General features: G+C 46.1%; 1 protein-coding gene across 1 annotated transcript in view; it reads left to right on the top strand.

Moving 5' to 3' along the window:
• LOC104506996 (SLIT-ROBO Rho GTPase-activating protein 2B-like) overlaps positions 1–22,187 on the top strand; it is a gene marked incomplete at its 3' end in the record, with an annotated part of 63,240 nt that overhangs the window by 23,900 nt on the left and 17,153 nt on the right. Inside the window, exons 2-3 of the mRNA XM_010148151.1 lie at positions 11,238–11,430; positions 20,959–21,121. Of these exons, the coding sequence (XP_010146453.1) occupies positions 11,238–11,430; positions 20,959–21,121 (356 nt within the window). The remainder of the gene's footprint in view (positions 1–11,237; positions 11,431–20,958; positions 21,122–22,187) is intronic.

Here is a 22,187-nt window from a genome sequence, read left to right as displayed (position 1 = left end):
AGTGTAGTTTAGCTACACAAGACCGAGGATTGGGAGGGGAGTGTATTGTTGGGACCAGGGGAAGGTGTTCGTTTCCATGGCAGCTCCAGGGCACCTCTGGAATAGTGGTACTAACCCAGGGTTGTCTTTCAATGTTATATACTTCCTGGATTTTAAAGTGAGGCCTTGTCCTGGTCGCTTTGTTGTATCTTTAAGTACTATCCCAGGTAAATTGATGTTGGTTCTTTTAAATGTCAGCGTAAACACAAAGCAAGGATGGAAATCGTTGCTGCAATTAAAAAAACAGCCCCACATTCTTCTCTCTTTCACTCAGCTGCCTGAGACAACCGTGGAGGTTGGCAGTCTGCTGGAAGTGCTTCTGAAACGTAGTTTACTCTGCTGTGCTTGAGAAATGTTTACTTGTCCCTTTTTGTTCCTCTTTGCTTATTTCTCCGTCATTAATGCGTGTTAATGCGTTAGTTACCAAAGTGTAGAGGGAGGAGAAGAAATCCTGAGGTGAAATTAAATTAGACACCACCTGAGACAACCGTGGAGGTTGGCAGTCTGCTGGAAGTGCTTCTGAAACGTAGTTTACTCTGCTGTGCTTGAGAAATGTTTACTTGTCCCTTTTTGTTCCTCTTTGCTTATTTCTCCGTCATTAATGCGTGTTAATGCGTTAGTTACCAAAGTGTAGAGGGAGGAGAAGAAATCCTGAGGTGAAATTAAATTAGACACCAGCATTAATAATTCTGTTTGTATCTCTAAATATATGACATAATTCACCAAAGGATTTTCCTTTCGTTGAAGGTATTAAAACATATAAGTTGTTAATTGCCACTTCTGTTGTGCAGCTTTACTGATTTGAAGAATACACTTGAAGTTACTTTGCATGAAATACTTATGTGTAAGAGTGTAAATATCAGGTCTTAGGAACTGGGAAGAAGTAATAATTTTTCACGTTGCTGCTTTTGGGTTCTTGCATCCAAGTATCTTTCAGCACTTCCAAACTTTTACTTAACTTTCGGAGCACCCTTGACAGACGGAGAAATGGGAAATTATAATGTCAAATTAACTGAGTTGTTTGCAGTAGGAACAAAGGCAGCTGGGGATGGGGTCTGGGGAATTGAGTCCATCCCTGGACTGTTTTCCCGAGGAAGCAATTAGGACTACAAAGGATTTCATGTGTCTGTGTGGATGCCACTTCATCACCTATGGCAGTTTCTGTGTGCGCTCGCATAGGAACGTGGTAGTCTGGTGATGTATAGTGCTAGTCAGTTTAATTTGGGATTCCTGAAGTGAATTGAAGCAGCGAGGAAAATGGCAAATACCAGAAATAATGATCGCCTTACCCAGTTCTGATGAATAATTCAATTCAGCTTAGTACTGTTCCACGATAAAAATAAACCCCTCGCAATATTTGACATAACGCAGATGAAATGCTTCAAGAAAAAATTCTGGAGGGCGAAAGAAGCAGTTGTTTCCCTTCTGTTAGTCTCACCGCTGGTAGAGGAACTCTGAACGCTCAGTTGCAGCGAAGACGTACGTGAAGTCTTGGGGCTGTTAAACGGCCCCTCTGCGTTGGGGAGCACACGTCAGAGGGAAGAACAGTGGTTGTGAAGGGCTTTGGACCTGCAAAGGGAAACTATTTCTGCAGTAGGCCTGGGAAGCAGAGCAGGAACTACAGGAAACAATACACGGGGAAAAATGTTTTTAAAATTGGTGAAAAAGAAGAAAAAAGTCTCTATTCTCCTATCCCTAAAATCCACCTTTTCTGAATTTGGGTACTGATACACTGTGGACAAAAAAAGTAGAGGGAAAGGGAATATTTGTGGCACCCAAATGTTTTTGAGCTCTTTTGCGCCACCCGTCACCTGAGGGGTGTGTTCTGGGGAGCGGGACGTGGGCATTTCTGCGGCGGCTGGATGCTCTGCTCGAGTTCACAGGGCTCTCCTGCCTGGCTTTGTACGTGGAGAATTATTTGCTACGGGAGTAGGAGTGTCTGGAATGGCAGTCAGTTGTCCTGCTTGGAAGAGGCGCTGTAGGTGCTCAACGTGGCTGTGATGGGTGCATAAAGGCCTAAAGCAGGACCGCAGGAGTTGGGAATAGAAAATTTCTCTTCGTTTCTGGTGCTGGGTAGCTGATGGCAGAGGCAACCAGCCCACTTTGTCTTCTGCTGCATCTGAACTAAAACCCAAGATAATGCTGATAACTCTGCATTTTACTAACTACATTTCCTTTATTTTTGGGTATTTTTGTGTCTGTTTTGTGTAATGCATAAACGATGAAAGGGAGAATGATCCCACCTCTGCCGCATCGCGCTGATTCCAGGGTGTAGTTCTGACTGCTGCTTTTCCTTTGTGCTTTCTGGCTTTCATTGACAAGGTACAGTTTTCCAAGGTGATTTCTGTGGAGCACACTCATGATGGCACCAAGAACTGGCTCACGCTGGGCCTTCGCAGAGGTGCTCCATAGCCCTCGTCTTGCACAGGGCTGGGGTGTGTCGTATCCGTGGGGCGGGAGGCAGCGTGCCCCATGGTGGTGGAGCTCACCCAGGTCAGCAGCGTCTTATCTCTGCTTTTGTCTCACGGACCTGTTGTGCTGTCTGTGCCTGATGGATTTCCATTCTAGAATAAATAGATTTCTGTTGGAAATCAAGTGCTGGCCTCTCCCTTTGCAGAGGAATTTAACTTCCTTTGTGCAGTGAGACACGGCAGTGCAGCATTCTTCATTCAAATCTCCTCCTGTTTTGAAAGGAAGAGCCCTGAGTACCTGGCTTCCCTCCCTCCCTCTCCACGCCCAGGCAGCTCCTCGCCTGCAAATGGATTAGCGTGGTTTCGGGAGGGTGTTTCTACACGCTCCCACACTTTCTGGTCAGTCTGATTAATTCTTGCACGGATGCTCCCTGGGGATGCCCAAGATGACCACTGCTCGTGAGCCTTCCCTGGGCGGGATGTTTGACTCCTTCATACTTTGTTGTGGTGTTTAAAATGTGAGATCGTGGTGTGGATAGCGTGCTGGACAGCACGGCCTGTCTTGGAAATGGGGGTGGTCCTGGAGCTGAATTGCTTTTCCTCGGAGTGTGCGTGCCTGGTGCAATGCCTGCTGGAAACCCATCTTCCCTCCCAAAAAGGATCCAGACACTTACATTTCAGTGGTAGTCAGCCTTGGTTTTGTGATAAACTGGGAGGAATTTGATGGAAAACGTATCCAGCATGTGCTTAGCTTTATTCCTTACTGCATTTATTCCCTGTTGTTGGCTTCCTGCAAGTGGGAGCAACCATCCAGGCTCCTTGCACTGCTAACTGCCTTTTTCTTGATAATTAACACAGCAGGATTTGAGAAAATGATCTCTTCTTTCCAGGAGAAGGGTTTGAATGGACGGTAGGAGGGTGTGATGAAAAATTCCAGAGCACCTGACGCCTCAGGGAGACTTGGTTTGCCCTGGGCCAGAAGCGGAAAGGGCGTTCAAGGCAGGAAAAAAAGACCCTTACCTTAATGTTCACCAAATTTTTGGCCATCACCCTGCGTGAGAGGAAGCCATTCAAATAACTATTACAAGTTGTTGGGAGAACATGGAATTTCAAGTCACTTAATGGGCCCAAAGCGACTTCCGCTCCTGGAGCGCACGGGATGCTTGTTACTGGAGGCTACAAAGAGTTTGTCAGCTCAAATGTTTTCTGAGTACTGAAAATATGAACTGGGGGTGTGTGTGTTTCTTTCGATTACACTAATAGTGCATGTGTCAAAATGACTTTTAAATTATTATATAAATCTACGTGGCAAACCAGTGATAAAATGTAGTTGTACTACTTCTCCGTAGTATTGTACCCAGCGTTCAGAAAGTCGGACAGCTTAAAGGTTTTGTCTGAGGTTTTGGGTTTTTTTTGAGTTGATATCATCTGGGGGAAGCCTTCAACTGAGTACAGACGATCCTAAAATAGCTGTGAAACTTCCCGTGGGCAGAAGCAGTTGTAATGCACCCGCCGCTGGCACGCGGGTTTGGGCTTGTACTTGGCTCAAATGTATTGATAAACTTCTGGTTGTTTTGAATAAACAGCTGTAGAACCTAAAAATGTAATATTGCCCGACGTACTTAGCCGTGTTACGTGTGTCGGGGCATTGGTGTGCACTGTGGGTTAGCTGCAAGCATGAGGGCTTTGCTCCTGCTCGCAGGAGGAGTTGCTCGCACTGCTGTTGGAATTTGGGCAGTGAAGCCCTGCACAGGGTAATTTAATCTGGATTCTGTTTTTAAACATCCTCCCTGAAAAGTCAACAGCGTAGGTTGTGTTGTGATAATAGTAAAGGAGACTTTTATGGCTCTTTCATTAGATGAAAAAATACAAACGTTTAATGTGGATTAGATGCCTTGGCAATGTCAGCATGTTTAATTGTGTAATTTTGAGCATTTGCTTAAAAGCTTTGCAGATCTAAAGCATCAGTTTACATTCTGTGAATTGCAGATTAATGATTTTTTTGTATGGATATCGAAAAACCGTGAATGGGATTTCTGCCTTCGGTGGGATTCAGGGTGAAGGTGGTTAAGTTATAACATTTGGTTTAGATGAGATAGCAGGAAGAAATCCTTCCCAGAGAGGGTGGGGAGGCACTGGGACAGGATGCCCAGAGAAGCTGTGGATGCCCCATCCCTGGAAGTGTCCAAGGCCAGGCTGGATGAGGCTTGGAGCAACCTGGTCTAGTGGAAGGTGTCCCTGCCCTTGCACAGGGTAGGAGTGGGTGGGCTCTAAGGTCCCTTCCAACCCAGACCATTCCGTGATGCTGTGGTGGAGTTACACAACTAGTCAGGGCAGACAGCATCTGCTGCCTCACTGCTCTAGGGACACTCTTGTTGTGCCTAAACAAGCTGGTAGAGCCAAGTAATTAGTGATGCAAATATACTGTGATGTAGGTATGAAAATAAGAGATGAGTGTCCTCAGGACTTGACTGAGACTAGCCTTAATTTTTGCTTTTAAGCATGTCTCACATCCTCTTCTACTTCACTAATGCAAAACTCAATGCATCTCACAACCTCAAAACGATTTTGTCAGTCTGTTTTAGGAAGAATTTCAGCTACTAAGGCCTACAGTTCTGTTTGTATATTTATATTCTCATCGGCTATTCCCCAATACTAATACCCCTCAAATGGGCAAGGAATATCCTGTTTTTTTAAAGGCAAAATCAATTTTTCCAGGGTATGCAGTCTCTGACAGGATTATGAACCTGAACCTGAATCTCCCTTCTGGCTCTGATCTTAAACAAAAGACTCTACTCCTTCCTCTTACACCATTTTCACTTCAAAGCTTAGTTTCTAGATTACCAGTGAGATGGTTAAGGCTGTGATGATGGCTAGCGCTTTGTTCCGTGAAATTCTTGTTCTTACTGTAGAAAGGCTTTTCTAAGTCACTAAACCTCCCAGCCATAGTCAGGGCTGTTGTTTGTCCTTTGTCACAGCCCTATTTGCGTTTTCACAAAACTACAAAGTCTTTCATGTGTGGAGTAAGGCCTTTCTTGGACGTAATGGTGGGGAAGTGTCAACAACTCTTAGCAGTAGGGAATATGTCAAAATAAGTGATCCAAAGCGTTCTCTAAAACTATTTATTTGCTAAAATGATTTTAACTTTTAAGCTGTAGTGTTGGTGTTGAATTTTTTGAAGCTGAATGGAGTGTTAACTTCAATCTAAACTCTAATCTCAACCAAACTCCCATGGGACTGGCCGAGGGAGGAGTGTGCCTGTGCCCCCGCCGTCTTACTCCGATGTTCAGCATCTGTGTGCGTGACAGCTTCTGGGGATTAAAGAAACTCGTCACAGACAAGGCACAAGAGCTAATATTACTGTTCCGGTCTTCTGTATGAAGTGAGGATTTTGTTCCTTGGCTGCTTTGTCTTTCACGTGCTGCAGAGCAGCCTGAAATACAAGTTTGTGTCGGGGCTGTGTGCGCAGTTTAATGCCCGGTGACTTCCATTCCTTCGGCGTGATTGCTTCTGCGGTGCGGGGGGGGTCCTGTAAAGTCGGGGGTAACAGCTACACGCGAAGGTTTTGGATCTGCTGACTTCCACCTTCCCCTTCGTGCTTTGATTCTGTTTTGCTCTGATGTTTTGACGTGCCCCCGGGTTCCGTGGCGTCGGCGCGGGCGGCAGAGCACTCCCGGCGAAGCGGCCGTGGGGGCCACTCGTCTGGGCGAGAGAGCGCGGCCGGTTTTGGCGTCGAGCGCTGCCAGTCGGAGCGGGTTTGTGTGGGTGCGAGGATGGCTGTTTCATCTGGGCGGGAGCTGGGGGTTGGTGGTTCTGTGGTGTTGTCATCCCACTCCTTTCCCAAGCTTGTCATCTTTGTATGCACTCTGGCATTTGGGATCGGGGTGGGAGCATCTTGAGAAAGCAACAGAGCAGATCCAGGGAGATGTAGCTAGATACTGACGGGAGCTCGGGCTGCTTGTGCCTTCCCCTGGTACCCTGTGCTGAGCAGGCTGTGATTCACCGTGTTGCTATCCAGTTAGAGCAGTTAAAGCTCATCACTAGGAAGCGTTGGAGCCCTCCCTAGGGACATGATCCTACTGGGAGCAGGAGTGTTGCTCAGTGTGTGGTAGGACTGGGTAAGGAGCTCTCCGGGGTCTGAGTTCACCCTCCCTAGCTCTGGACATGACCTACTGGAGCATGAACAAGTTGGTACAGAATTTCCATGCTTCCAGCTTTAGTTTATAGGATGCTTAAGCCTAAACAAAAAAAAAAATCACTTTGGTAAATTCTTTTTCAGAAGCTGGAGAGCAAGGTGTAGCTCCAGTCAGGGCGTACGTATCTGCCTGCTCTGGGCGTAATGGTTCTGTGGTAGTGCAGAGTCTGGCCGGGAGCTTCGCAGGAGCCCTCTCCTACGCGCCGTAGTTCGAGAAGCCCCCACTGTTCAGCAGAGGTCTGCAATCACAACACAATTCTTACAGTCTGCTCGAGTGTAAAGAAAAAAGTATCAGTTTTTAAAATTAAGAATAATCTCCTATTAATTTCACTTATTGCATCCTTCCCAAGATTATAGGGTAGGAGTGTTTTGGGACCTCAAATTTGTCATGTAACTAGCCACCGAGACAGTCATCTATTTAAACTCACCAGCTTTTTCAAGCAGCAACAGTCATTGCATCCTTCCCAAGATTATAGGGCAGGAGTGTTTTGGGACCTTGAATTTGTCATGTAACTAAGCCACCAAGACGCTCATCTTCTTAAACTCACTGGCTTTTTCAAGCAGCAGCAGTCAAATCTTAAAGATCGTCCAGACCTTTTAAAGGTATGACCAGGTCTGGGGGGAGCTGAAAATGTAGTGTGTCTCTGCTTGTGTGTGCTGGAAACTCAGGGAATGACATTCCATGGAAACATTAGAGGTGCCAGTGCCTAAATACCAGCATCTTACTCAGGGACAGTTACCTTTGGGATAATGCAGGTGCCTGTCAATACTTTGTGCCTCAAAGTTTCTAAAGCAAAAAAGTCAAGTGGATTATAAATGTTGAGAATGACAAAGGTGGCTGAAATACACAAGGTACAGGACCCTTCCTTACCCTTTGAATTCATTAAGAACCAGACGTGCCTGCCCAGTGCTACAGGGAACGTTAGAAATTAGCTGCGGAAAGGGCAAAAGTAAAATTGTGCAACTGCTTAGCATTATGCAATGCTCTGTCCCTCTGTGACCGAGGTGACTTTATGATCTGGTGATGGAAGTGAATAAATGGTTTGTTTTAAGCAGATGGAAAACTTTCCTGTTGCTACCAAGCCTGTTTTAATGATGTAGTTGTCAGCCACGTCAGCTTGAAATACAATAGGCAGGATTCTGCAGGGCAAGGCTTAGTGTGAGAATAAGGATACCTGGTGTTCAATCCTAATTCTGCTACAGGCATCTTGACCTTGAATTAAACGTGCTTATTCACCTTCAGGCACTTGGAGCATTGGCATCAGGAGCATGGCGTTCAGGAGGCTGTTCCTCCTCTTGGATGATCGCCGTGGGTGGGATGGCTAAGGTCTGCGAGCTTTAGTAAAGGAAAGGAGGTGGAAGGCTTTTTGGTGTTTAAAGTGGCTGTTAACCTAATAACCTGTGTAAATTAAAAGATGCTAAAGCGGTGAGTTCAAAATTAAAGTGGTGGTTGTGACTTCAGACGTAAAAAGGTCCTGTGGAACACGGTGACCCGCGGGTTCGCGCGCGCACGGCCTCTGCCTGCCATGCCGTGTTCTCCGGGCAAGTCCGGGGAAAAAAGTCTTTTGCTTGTGTAAGCAGTGGGAAAACAAGCAGACACTTCATACTCTAGAAAGCCCAGTAAGCCTCAGGAAATTCCTGCATTCTTGATTTTATTTTGTGGCAAAGTGCTGTGTGGTGTGTTTTTGAAAGATGAGCAAGGTTGCCCTTCTCCAGCCCAGCGCCGCGGGTTCGATAAGCGAGAGCTGAATAGCTTATTGTTCCCCTGCGGGCAGCCCGATCAGCTGTCGCTGCTCCCCTCAAAAACACTGAGTTTATTTAGAAAGAAAAAGTGCTGACAGTGCATTTCGTACTAGAGGAAAAGGTTAATACTTACTGCTGCTGTTTCACGGGAGAGCTGTGCGTGAGGTGTCCCACCCTGAGATCCAAGAGCTTGAGCTTGGTTGTAATGTTATATTTAAATCCCTGTGCCCTGCTGATCTAGATCTGAGAACTACTGATTTTTTGGAAGTGGTCCTTTGTATTTCTACTTTTCCCCCCGGAGCTAGTTTCTCAGTTGGGAACGGGACTGATGGGAGTTTGCCAGGTCGTCACCCTTGTGAAAGATCCGTCAGTTGTAGCACAGAGAGGGGCAGGTGAGCACTCCATTACCTGTCTGCGCTCTATCTGCTATGTTCAATTCCTACCCCAATTCTCTTTTCAGACATGGCACCTCCTGCTAATAGTGCAGCTGACTTTTTCTGAGAAATAACACTGTGCAGGTGATGGAGCCCTGAACACACAGAATGTCACATACAAGGAAGATGTCTGCTGCACTTGAATCCTGTGCCTTGTTCTTGGCCTGCTTGGCAGAAAATGCCAGATCTGCTCAACTACTGTCTTCGTGTGGTACCTTTTTGTGGGTCTAGGAACTAAGCCACAGCTTATTGGAATTAGTGTCTTTGCCCAGTGACTTCTGAAAAGGTCGTGGAGTTGTTTCTATATTGGGATCACCCCTTTTCTTGAGGAAAGGGTGGAGGAGATGACACAAAGGGAGGAAGAGGTTTCTGCTGCTTCTTGCCTTGAAGGCTGTTCTTGAACGTCAGGCCTGCAGAGAAGCGTTAGGTTAAGGACTAGGCAGTGAATCGTTGCTGCAAGGAAGCACCACGTTACCGTGTGTTTTGGCACTCTTACCTGGCGACCTCCCCTCCTGTTCTCCATGGAAGTCTTGATGGCAAAGCTGCAGGTAGAATGGGCTTGTCGTGTTTGCGTTCCCCATGGCTAAACCTGTCACTTGTGCTGTTTTGCAAATCCTTTAGTAGTTCCGTAGCTGGGAACCGAGTTGTATTTCCTGATGAAGAGACAGAAGTTCGCCCTTTTATAGAAATTTTTCCTGAGGAAAAAAATGCACTTGCCCAGCTTTGCCTATACATCACGGTTTTGATTATTCTGTTCCGTGTTATGACCTTGCTGCCCATATTTTCTCCTTGTAGTGAGGTGCCTGGGTACTACGGTCTCAGAGAAGTGGTACTACCAAATTCAAGTGCTAATCAAGTCCATCTTCAAGCTCAAACACCACCTTTTTGCAGATTTTTTTTTTTTTTTTACAAGCCTAACTATATTTGTGCACATGTTCTGGGGTTTGGAGTCTCTCCAATGAAGCTGCATGATTTCTTCATTGCGAATCCGGGACCCCCTGAAGCTGTGTGCTCCCCCAGATGTGAATGCAGTTCGAGGCAACTGATGCTCTCGGTGCGTGGCAAGAGTAAGGAGGTGCTCAGGGTGTGCTTTCTCTGGGCAACGGGAACAGCGTGCTGAGGAGGCCAAGCTGGGCTCTGTTATTGCATGTCTTGGGCATTAGCAGTGAAGTATTTCGTTAAAAAATTGCATTTGGGCAGTGTTACCCATCTGCAGTTGTGGTGATGAAGCTGTGGGTGCCTGCAGTCACGGTGCAGGGATACAAAGCAAAAACTGCATGGTGAAGACCTGGATGTGACTTGTTTTGTTGCTGATTCTGAATTCAGCCTGGAACAACACGTCTCAGAAAGCTTTTGGGAAGAGCAGCAATAACAGTCAAGCAATAGCAGGCATCGCTGAAGCTTGAGTGCTCAAAGATCTTTAGATAAAAGTGCATATTTTATTGTTTTCGTGTGAGTTCATTGCCTGTGTGGAAGCCAAATAACCTCTACTAGTTGCATCGCTGAATATTTCTGCATTCTTAGCCTAAGGGATGATGCATTTCTTCTGTGTTTTCCTCCCGTTTGTCCGTCACTTCTCTACTCCCTCCCTCAAGTTCAGAATCAGTAAGGTAAGGAGATGAACAGCCTTGTGTAACGGGCTAATGTGGGAAGTGTTCATATTTGTAAATTGCTTGTAAAGTACTGTGTTAATACAAATAGATGACTGCAGTAATAATTATGCATAATAATAATATCAACACCTATGTCTGTGTGCTTTATGGGGCCTTTAGACAGAGGTATATTACTTGCAGATATCTTAAAAAGAAAAATAGTCTTCCTGGAGCTAATTCCCTAATGGGAAGTGCTATCCTGTTGGCTCTCCGAGGGGTGTCTTCATCTGTTTTGATGGCTTGGTTTGAGAGCTGCACAGCTGGAGACTCAGTAACCAACTGAATAATCCCAGCCGGGTGCCTTTGGGGAGTGCCCCAGTACGCACGATGTCTTGTTTCTGCATCGAGAGTAGTCTGCAAAGGAATGTGATAGAAACTCCCTGAAGTGATCTTCGGAGCTGACGTGGGGTATTGCAGCATTCAGTCCTTTTTCCAGACTGAGATTCAGTACATTTTTAGGCAGTGAGCGCTCCTTTTGGATGCCAAAAATGCACTTGACGCTTGTAAGTGATGCGCTGTTCAGCAATAAAGCCTTGCTTGTGGATCTGCACGTGGGATTGCAGGTTATCGGGTGGTTTTCCTGCGACCGTCGCGTCCAGGGCACAACCTCAGTCCTTTCCTGCCTGTGGATATCGTTAATCACAACGGAGCTTTGCTGACGTATTACCAATGAGGGAACACATTTTAAACTATATTTTACTAGTCAATTTTTATGGTGTTTAATGAGATTTTGTTTAATCTGCAGTGCTTTTGTTTGTTACAGAGATCCGAGCCCAATTGGTAGAGCAGCTGAAATGCCTTGACCAGCAGTGTGAGCTTCGGGTCCAGTTACTGCAGGATTTGCAGGATTTCTTCCGCAAGAAGGCAGAGATTGAGATGGATTACTCAAGGAACTTGGAGAAGTTGGCTGAGAGATTCCTGGCTAAAACTAGGAGCACCAAAGACCAGCAATTCAAGTAATTTGCCTTTCGTTTTTGCCCTTTTTTTTTCCACTGTAGGTGTGGTCGCAAGGTCAGGAACGTGAAAAGAGGATTTCTTCCGCAAGAAGGCAGAGATTGAGATGGATTACTCAAGGAACTTGGAGAAGTTGGCTGAGAGATTCCTGGCTAAAACTAGGAGCACCAAAGACCAGCAATTCAAGTAGAGTATTTGCCGTTTGTTTTTGCCCTTTTTTTTTCCCCTGTAGATGTGGTCACAAGGTCAGGAATGTGAAAAGAGCCTGTACAGTGAATGTTGGAGTAAAATGTTTTCCCAGTTTGTGTTAAACACCAAACCTATTGCATGTTTCTATGCAGCCTGGTTGCCAACTTCATTTTGGTAATTCCTGGTAGGTTATGTGTTGACAATAGGGAATAGCATGGTAAACACTGGCACGTCTAAGAGGTGGACAAAGCTGTACACCACATTTGGGGGACAAAGCCCGTGTTTCCTTCAGTGCTTTGGTCTGTTTTCTTAAGAGCAGCTGTTTCTGATCTGTTACAACACTCAAATCCTACACTGAGTATGTGTAGGGTACTGAAAACAGCACTGCAATAGCAAATCACTGCATGTATGTCTGCTATTATCACTTCCAAACAGCACAGAAACAAGGCCAGTAGTACTTCCAAATACATCTGTGCCGTTCTGGGGAGGGAATCCCTAGATACTGAGCTGATGGGACTCAGTTAAAACTTAAACATGTCCTTATTGACAACCAATTGTCTCACCTGCTTGGAACATTATTTACAGGTAGGTCTGACTATACTGCTTTGGTCGTTCCCTGCTTAGCTGTTTGGGTTGAGATGACTAAGATGTACCAAACGTGGTTTCTGAGCCTTCTGAGTTGCTACTGGCTCCTGCCTGGATGAAGGGACATGGGTGCTTTTCTGAGGAAGGAGGATGCAGGAGAGCACCTGTGGATGAAGGAGGAGCTGGTGCGGGATGCACGGCATGGAGACATCAGCCTGGCGAGGGGGTGCCCAGCACAAAGCCACAGCCATGGGTCTCCCCGTTATCTGTGCAGTGCACAAGCTTGTTGGGGTTTGTTGTCAGGGCAGCAGCTGGGGAAAACACTGAGCAACAGCAGCCTTGGGATGTGAATCACTTCTGCTTGGGACAGATTGGTCTGAGAGGATCCATCTGGGTCTGCCTCCGCCCAAAGTGCAATGGCACTTTTAGCATTGGTTGGGTCGGGTCATTATCTGTGGGTTTGTTGTTGTTGCTGTGTTTGGAGGGACGTGGGGATGCAGCAGCTCGCTCCTTTTGCGAAAGCCATTAAGTAGGCACCATTTTAGTTTCCTTTCTGTACAACTTTGATGTCATTTAGTTCTTATTTAAAACACACTCTGTGCTGTACTGCTGGGAAAGCAGGACTCCCAGACATAGCTATTTGGCAGGTCAGAGAGGAGTTCCTCTGCATGTCTGTAGAGCTGAAATTGTCTTAGGTGTTTTTTCTTTTTCTTTATGGTGAAAGTTATAACTACAAGCTGTGCATATGCTGCACATGCCTTTAGGATGGCACTAAGAAATGATGTCTTGAACTATAGTTTTCCTCTGCATCATGATTGGTCTTTTTCAGTTCATTTTGTTGTTACTCCTGGTGAAAATGGAGGTGATTTCCTTTCTATTACTTGATACGAAACATCCCACCAGAAATACTTTTGTGTCCAGCTTTCAGTGTATATATAAAATTGTGTATAGTTTACTTCCTATTTTGAGACTTAGCGTGAACTTTAAATGTGGAAGTTTTTAGCACAGTTGATCATAATCCTACGTGGTGTCATGGTGCATGTGAATTAGCTACGCTGGCTATGATACTGCAGGGTTTTTAATTGTTTGTTCCAATGCATTTTCCTCACTGGCCCCTGCCCCTGGTTTTGGAGCTGTTTGTACTTGAGATGGGCTTTATGAAGTCATGCCTGGACAATATTCACCTCAGAGACCCTAGCTATTGAGTGTAGCACGAATTGGATGGGTGATTTTTATCAGCACATAGAACTTCCACTTGAATTTCCAAATTAAATGTCCGTGTTTTACTGGTCAAGTCCAGGGCACTGTCCAAGACACTTGGAAACCCGTTACAGAGCATCCCTTTCACTTTGCAGAGAGGCTGATGCTGCTCAGGCTCCTGATTCTGCCTGGATGGCAGCAGGTAGCTCCTGGCAGAAAAGCATCTCGCTCTTGGAGTATGTTACCCCTGCAAGGTTTGAGTCCCAGATGTGCAAGTCGTTGGCCAAGAGCAGGAATAAGGGCAAAAATAACTGTGGCTTGCGGGTCTGTGGGCGGTGTCTGTCACAGCAGCGGTAAAGCTGTCTGCCCTGGGTAGCCCCAGCCATTTCTACTTTGGACATTTCTGTCTGCTGGCTGTAACGTTCAGAAACATGTCAGAATACCACAGGGATCAGTGAGGAAGCAATGCCAATTGTAATTACCTATCCTCAACACTGCTCTGTCTGAATAGTGAGGGCGAACTTGGCTGGTGTCTTCGCTGAGGATGCTGGGGCTGTAATCTCATTTGGAAGCCCCCAAAGACTGATCAAAGCCAGCCATTGGATCTCTCCTAAGGAGCCTGGTATTACAAGACCTGGAGATGTAGGCAGGCGGGTGGCTACTCTGTAATTGCCTGGCTGCGACCCTATAAATACACAGTAATGGCACGTTCTTCCGCTAACACAATAATTATGTCGGAAGATACCATATCATTCAGTGACTGCTCACCATGTCACTTACTGTCTTTAGGTCTCATAACACACTGTCAAGGAGGAAATCTGTCAGGCAGTCACCCTGTAATTTGCATGTGCTTTCATACTCAATAGCTATTACGTAATTGCCGAGTTGCTCCCAACGTGTTCATTTAAGGGAATGCTGTCAGGGGCAGGAGGCTTCAGCCTGACCCTTCAAATTGGATGGTGCGGCTCCCTCCGCCACCCATATCCAGGCTGGTAAAAGCACATGCTTAAAGTAAAGAACAGCGTGAAGCGCAGGTTGGTGTTGGGTTTACAACGAACGTATCACGGGTGGGTTATTTTTCTTGGATGTGGTGACATCACAGGGTGAGCCGAGCAGGTGGCTACGCTTTCCAGAGAGGTTTTGCAGTGTCGGTGGTTGGGTCTTGACAGCAAACTCTGTATAGCCAGGGATGGGCTTAAAGGGGGCTTGCAGATGGCACAGTTTGAAGCCAGCTTCACTGGAGCATCTTAGGGTGATTTACAGAGGTAGGTGTACGATACGATACTCCCGTTTTGTATCTTGGAAGAAGGGGAACAGATTGGTTTAGCCAAGGTGACATATGAGTTGATGACAGTTGGATATATCCCAGGTTTTACTTGCTTTTAACTACTCTACCATGGCTGTTAGACCTCACTTTGCCTGTTCTTTTCTGATTGAAAACACATTTTTAAAAATAGACTGTTAAAGAGAATAGTCATAAAATGTATATATTTGGTAAGGCTTCGCCAGTTCCCGTCAGTGAATCCCTTGCCCAAGACGTAAGGACTGGAGGAAAAAATGGATTTCACAGCCCAAATCTTGTAACTCCTGTTATTACAAGAGCTTGTTGGTCACAAGTTTGGTATAGTCATAGCTCCTTAAAGGTCCGTCTAGCTAATGGTCTCTTGTGCAGCATTTAAATCAGCATCCGTCCAGCCTCCGGGGGGGCTTGGGGGTCCCTGAAGGCAGCAGTGCTGGGTGTGGGTCTGGCTTCCATCCTTGGGGAAGGATCTCCCACTGCAGTGAAACCCTGAGACCTTCAACTCCAGACTTCAATACTCTTATTCCATGTGATTTTGTTCTAAAGGCATTTGCCTAATCAAATAATCAGTTAACAATACAAAAACTGTGGCAAACATTGAGCGATTCCTTTCAAGGGAGAAATTGGAGGGGGGGGGAAAAAAAAGGAAAGAAAAAAAGACAATGCTATTTTAAGGCCATGTTTTAAATCAGAATAATCTTTGGATGTAGGATAGTGAGCAGCAATTGTCGCTGGAGAGCTGAATGTCCAGGATATCCCAGCATGAAATTCAGATGGCTTTCTGGCAGCCTTTGCCTTGAAGTGGAAGATGCAGAATAAGTCTGGCAACCTTCAGGCTGAGCGCTTGTAAACAACAGATGTTCATAACTGGAATCTTTTGGAAGAGAAGGGCAGGGAGCAGCCTGTATGTCCATACTTGTAATTCTCAAAATTTACCGTTAACACTGAGCAGTGTCAGGGAGGCTTTATGGGAAATCAAGCGTTGATGTGAACGAGCAGCTTGCAGAGGAGTTCAGCTTTAGTCTTCTGAAGGCTGAAATGATTTCTTTAACGGAGAGATGGTAGAGGCTGTGAGAGAGGTATAGGCAGAAGCGTTTGGATCAGGTGGGCTGCAGTGACGTTATTATATTGTTATTTTAATCGGTAATTATTGTCATAGGCTATTCTGGCCTGTGATTCTTTTTGATGGAGCTGACTCCTGAACATATTTCTTTCCTGAGTCTTTCAAATACCAATATTTAGAGGATTTTTCCAAGCGTGAAACATTAATTTATTCAGTGACCTCATTGAACGTGGAGAGCTAGGGATGCATCACCAGCACAAATTGATGGAAAACCCCAGGGAGGATCTTTGTGGTGTTTTACATCATCTCAGCCATCCCAGTATTGCGCTGTGTTGGCTGGTAAGATTGTAGCTATTCCTACGGAGCGCACTGCAGAGGGCAAAATTCAGACAGGCTTGAAAAACTACAGACAGAAACCCGTGCGTCTCTGCTCTGACACTTGGCCTTGCTCTGAGGGTTTGCGGGGTGGACTTGGCAATTGCATGGATCTGAAAATAACTTCTTTTCATCTCTCCCCTTGCCTCGTGGGAGCAGGTAGCTCAGGCGAGCTGGGCGAGGGTCAGCGCTGCAGAGCTTGCGCCCTACGGCGCTCGCAGACCTGAGCCCGTGGATCACCGCGGTGGGAACGGCGATGCGTGCAGGTTACCCCGCCCAGCGGGACATAAAACTTTTGTGTGTAGCGCCAGGAGACTTGGTTTAAAACCCTCAGTACGTAGGAAGGATGGTCGGAGAAGATTTCTGTTCACACGGATGATGCGATGTGCCCATGTTAATTTAAATGTTTCACTCTTTCTAGTTAGTAATATTTTCATTCTCATCTGACTCATTCCTTCGTCTTGTGCTCCTTATAGAAACCCAGTATTCCTATTCCTGGTTTCTGGGTGTGTGTTTTGGGGTTTTTTTTTTAATCTAGTAGGGGGGAGGAGTTTGTTATTTAAGGTAATTTTTCTGCCGTCCCTCTGAGCAGCGTTACCTGGCAATGCCCAACCAAGTGTCGCCCTTGTCGCTCTCTCCTGCTTGCCTTAAAGCAGGCAGATCTTGGATTGTTGGAGAGTTCCTTGTATGAATGAGTAATTTAATTAAGACGTTTCAGATTCTTGGGACTCAATCTTCCCTTCTGATCTTGTGAGACCGACTGAAACCTTTGAAGTGGCAGTTGCGCAGGACCCGATCAAGATAACTCCCAAGAAACCACAGAGCTTCATGCTTTGTGGTTCCTTAAGAATCTGTGCACAACTTCCTCTTCCTGCTCCCAAACACCTCCGATTGCTGTGATCTGGTGTAATTTAGGCTAACCTAAATAAACTCTCCAGATTCACTATCATCGCACGATCTTTAAATGAGTATAAATAGTGCTTGAAATAAACCTGGATCTTGGCATCCTCCTCCTTCCCTCGTGGGGGAAGGTTGAGTCAAACAATTGTTGGGAATGTGAAATCACCAGCGTTTTAGGACCTGGATGTGAACTTTTCCCAAAGTTTTGGGTTGATCTCATCAATTTGAATTCTTAAGGGTGCACAGGGACTCCAGTTACTCTGCAGAATCGGCGGAAATCGCGCTCACTCTTACTACACCCAGCGCTCCCTGTTGCGCGTTTTATTTCCCTTTCTCACTCCTCCTCCCTGGTGACACGAAACCCAGAGCGGAGTGTATTTGCCAGCTCCTTGGAGAATTGAAATGGTTAATGAAAATTTGCTTCTCTGCCATCTGCTTGTGGTTACGATAGAAAAGGGTCTGTTGTAAACAGTTGGATAACTTCTGCTCTGTGTTGTGAAAACTGTTGCCGTGTTCCACCCCAGAAAATGCTGCGTTTTTAGAGGAGCTTTAACAGTTAATGTGTGTGGAGTTTTAAAGGCTGGTTGGAAGGTTTGAAGCAAGTAACTACCTCTTTCCTTTTCGGTTTCGTTCCTGTCTTAAGGCCTGCCTTTATCTGCTTTTGGCCAGTGCAAGAAAATTGTCACTAGCAGATAATGGAGAGGGTTTTTTTTTTCTCTTTTCCTATAAAAACTCTGTTGTGAAAACGCTCAACTGGCCCAAAAGCGACCCAGGCCATTTAACAAGGTACTGAAGGGGTTAATGAAACCTGCAGACACCCAGAAATTAAAGGAATTTAAACAAGAAACCTCGAAGCGCCCAGAGCCGCGGTTGCATGAGGCTGAGCTCCGGGTGCGGCGCTCGCTGCGCAGAGCCGAAGGTGACAGTCCCGGTCGCGGATTGGAAGCATGTGGGATTGCGATTATTTTTTCCTGCAGGGATGGCCTTTCATGTCTAACCACATGGAGTGTGTCAACAACCCATCTGGCGCCATCAGACACCAGCAGTTTTACTCACCATGCTTTCCATGGGCCCTTGGTATTCCTGCTATGTGCTGCCTCGGAATAGCTTCTCGGGTGTTGCGGTAGGGCAGCCCGGACAGCTGGGAATTGTCCGGTTAACTATTGCGTCTCTCCCGCATCCTGTTCGGTGCTGCAGCTCTCTTTGGAGAGCAAGGCACCTGTCCGGTGCTGCGCTCGGGCCCCTCACACCCTTGGTCCCTACCGCTCGCAGCTTGAGGTGGGGCTGGACCGGTGCCTCGGTGGGAGCATCCATGAGCGGCCAAGGGCTCTGAGTGGAGTAGACAGCAGAAATTCCTAGTGAGATGGAGAACACGATGGGAGGTCTTAAGGATCAAAACCGCTGGGTTTTTGGGATGGCAGTTCGTGCAGATGAGTGGGGGGAAGCCTGAGAAGGTGAGTCGGCAGGCTGCGCGCCGCTGGCCGCTGGAGATCTGCGTCTGCGCTGGCCTTAGGGGAGAGCGAAGCGGCCAAGTGATGAAGAGCAACGGGCTGCTCAGGGTTTTGAGGCAGGATTTCCAGCAGCTAGAACGAGGTCAGCTGGGGGAAGAGTCTGAGCTTTCTATTCCCAGGTTTCATTCCCAAACTTCTTCTGGTAGTTGGTTAATTTTGACGTGTGGTAACTCTTCCAGCTTTAGAGGGCGGATGCTGAGTGAGCGTGCGAAGTACTTTGTCCTTGGTGTAATGGAGCAAACCAGCCAACTGAACATCTTCTGACACTGTCCTTCACAAACATCTCTTCACAACCACCCACGATACTGTTTCGTGGAGTTTGCTTCCTGCCCTCTACCTGAACCACAGTCTGTCTGGTGGCTCTCCAGATGGCACCTGCACCTCCGACCTGGCACCGCTCCTTGGACGCGCGATTTCTGGAGGTGCCTTTCCCCTTCCTGCCCTCTCTTTAGCGAGGAAAGCTGGGTGTTTTTTCTTGTCTCACCTAAAGTAAGAAAAACCTTAATGCGTGTGTTACCTTCTCTTGTGGTGGCAGCTTTTATCTCCGTTCCAGCATCGGCTCTGGATCTGCGCGTGTGCCCTCCGCGGGCTGGCTGCCGCCGGGTCAGTACCCACAGATTCACAGTTCCGTTAGCTGGGTCTCGCAGTTGCTAATCAGCTCTCCGGTATATTAACAAAGCACATGCTAATGCTGCAAACACTGATTGCAGATTGGGGGTAACTACTTGATTTTATGTAGCTTAACATCTGGCAGTTTCCACCTTGTACAGTTCTGCAGTTGGAGTGTTCCATCTGGTTTTGTGCGCCAGCAGTATCTGCAATACAGGACGCTAGAGTAGGAAGGAAAATTCTGCCTCTAAGTAAAATCTGTGCCTTTTGACATTTTACTTTCTTTTTTTTACTCAAAGCACCAGGGGAACCAAAATCTCAGTCCTTTTTATCATAGAATCATAGAATGCTTTTGGTGGGAAGGGACCTTAAAGCCCACCCAGTGCCACCCCCTGCCATGGGCAGGGACACCTTCCACTAGACCAGGTTGCTCCAAGCCTCATCCAGCCTGGCCTTGGACACTTCCAGTGATGGGGCATCCACAACTCCTCTGGGCAACCTGTCCCAGTGCCTCCCAACCCTTTGCAGGAAGAAGAGTTCCTTCCTGATACCACCTCCCACTACATGCACACTTCAAACCTTGAAGCAGCCCAGATCACCAGCTGCAGTCATTTCCTGAGCTTTTCATATTTTTTTAAGGAAAAAAAAGCATCAAGATCAGCTGTTCTGAAACTATTCTTCTTTAGATAAAGTTATCTGTATTGCACTACAAATCCAGCTGTTGATGTCATGGGAAATGTAGTGAAAGTCTGCCGTGGCTTAAAGTTCACGTTTTCAGTGTCAGACATTTCTTGCAGCAGAGATTGCTGTGCTTTTAAGTGCAGAATATTCCCTTTCAGTGGAAATTAAACTGCATTTCTTTTAAGAGGAAAGAAATCTGATACAGTCACTTAAAATAATCAAGAGGAGTTTTGGCTTTCCACCAGAGATCTGACTCTTTTTTTTTTTTTTTTTTTCCCTAAATAAATATTGTTGTACCATAAACAAACGATAAACAGATCAGGAGAGGAGTGAATAATATAGTGAAGGCTACACCTAGATCCACCGGTCGTAACCACTGCTGCGGGGCTGCTGGAGGGCCGTGCAGAATCGCTGCTAACCTCCCTGCTTTCATCTGCTCTGCAACGGTGCCTCGAGAGCTGACTTAACTCCTTGCAGGAGATGAAACGTTGATCCAAATAAGCTGAGGTTCCTCTCGTCACCCCCTCTGAATTGCTTATTTGCAGCGTGCAGGGCGAGTCAGCCACAATGAGGCGGAGGAGGTTCAAAGATGAGAAAATAGAACTTGTTGTATGAACGTTGCTTTCTCTTTTGCTCAGAGGAGAGAGAGATGCTTGCACATAATTGTTTTACACATGAAATATAACATTTTGTTTCCTATGCAGATGCTCTTTAGCTAACTGGACGCTTCAAATCTTTTTATTGTGGTTAAGTCACAAATGCCCGAGACGGCGCTGTGAAACCCATTGTCAGACGCTGGAGCCATCGCTCTCCCTCAGGCACTGTAATTTATGCACAAAATCTTAGATTAAAAAGAAAAAATGAGAGCCTACGTTTGGCATACTGTAGCATGCGTTTCCCTGGTCTGTTTGTTGGGGGACAAAAAGCATGTGATAGTGTAATTGAGGGTCTGTTTTCTGTGCCATGGCCTTTTTATAGCCTTCCCCTGCTCCCTTCAGCGAATCCATACGTCCCGTAGCTGGGTTTCCAGGATTCATAGATACAGAACATGAACAGAATCGTTTTGTCCCCTTTGGAGTCCTATCCAATTCTTGTTTCTATTTTGTGTCCTTTATAGGAAGGATCAGAATGTGCTATCGCCAGTCAATTGCTGGAATCTCCTGCTAAATCAAGTGAAGCGGGAGAGCAGGGATCACACCACCCTCAGCGACATCTATCTCAACAACATCATCCCCCGCTTTGTCCAGGTCAGCGAAGACTCGGGGCGCCTGTTCAAGAAGGTAACTGAGTGCTACAGCGCACGGATTTTTGTTTGGCCCTTCTGGAATGCAGAGTTGTAGCCATTTCTGCTGGTGGAACAATTTATTGTTGGCTGGGCATAACACATGGGGCTTTTTTTCCTCTTTGTGAATGACTGTGCTTGACTTACTTTCATTTCTTCAGCAATTTTATTCCAGTATTTTAGGATTTTCCCCAGAAGCATTCAGTTGAGATTTGTTGGTCTAAATTCAGGCCACATTTTCTCCTCTGAACCTGCTCAGTTTTGTATGTGGTTTGAAACTTCTATTAGATAAGCAGAAACCCTCCAGGTCTTCAGCTCTGATTGTAATCAGCAACAACTCTCTGAAGACAAATTTATATCCACCACAGAGAAGAAACTACTGTTAACAGAAAAATTAGGGAGAGTTCTTACCGTGCTAGATAATAAAAGGATATGTTGTTCTTCTCTGGATAAAGAAAATGCAGCTAGGTCTCTCTGGTTAGCCTTGTCCCCTTTCTCTCCACGTGATTTCCACCTAGAAAAGAGAGGTGGGACAGCGTGGGAGGGTATTTGTCTATTAAGGATCTGTTCTTCCATTTGAAGAAACATGATATGGAAGCCTTGAAACTCCTAGTAAATGGTAACGCCTGGTCTCTCAGAGATTTGTCAATCACTGTAATATCTGCTAGTTAGCATGTTAAAAACAATGCAATTCCAACTTTGAAAGCAATTTCTCTTCTCCCGGTCCCCACCCCCTTGCAATGTGTCACGGATCTTGGAGGGTTACATCTACTATTGCAAGGCCTGGAGAGGGGGTTGCAGACAGACTTGAGCTTCCTGAAGAGTATTTGTGTGGAGACTCATCCTAAATCGCTTTGTCTCTGGGAGAGAAATGGAAGAGGAACGCTTTTGATGACAAACTCCCAGTGTACTTTTATGTCTGTCTCTGCTTTTGGTGGTGTCAGTTGTTATATTAAGAGAGTCATGTGAGTCGTGTGGGACTTGAAAATCTGTTTAGGTGCAGTCAGCAGTAATTGGGGGCCTCATTGGCTTTCCACTATGGTCTTGACAGTTTTGAAATGTCA

The sequence above is a fragment of the Eurypyga helias genome, unplaced genomic scaffold (assembly GCF_000690775.1).
Source record: "Eurypyga helias isolate BGI_N326 unplaced genomic scaffold, ASM69077v1 scaffold8070, whole genome shotgun sequence".
NCBI classification, from domain to species: Eukaryota; Metazoa; Chordata; class Aves; order Eurypygiformes; family Eurypygidae; genus Eurypyga; species Eurypyga helias.
The sequence above is the reverse complement of the archived record's forward strand: the minus strand, read 5'-3'. Positions and strand labels throughout refer to the sequence as shown.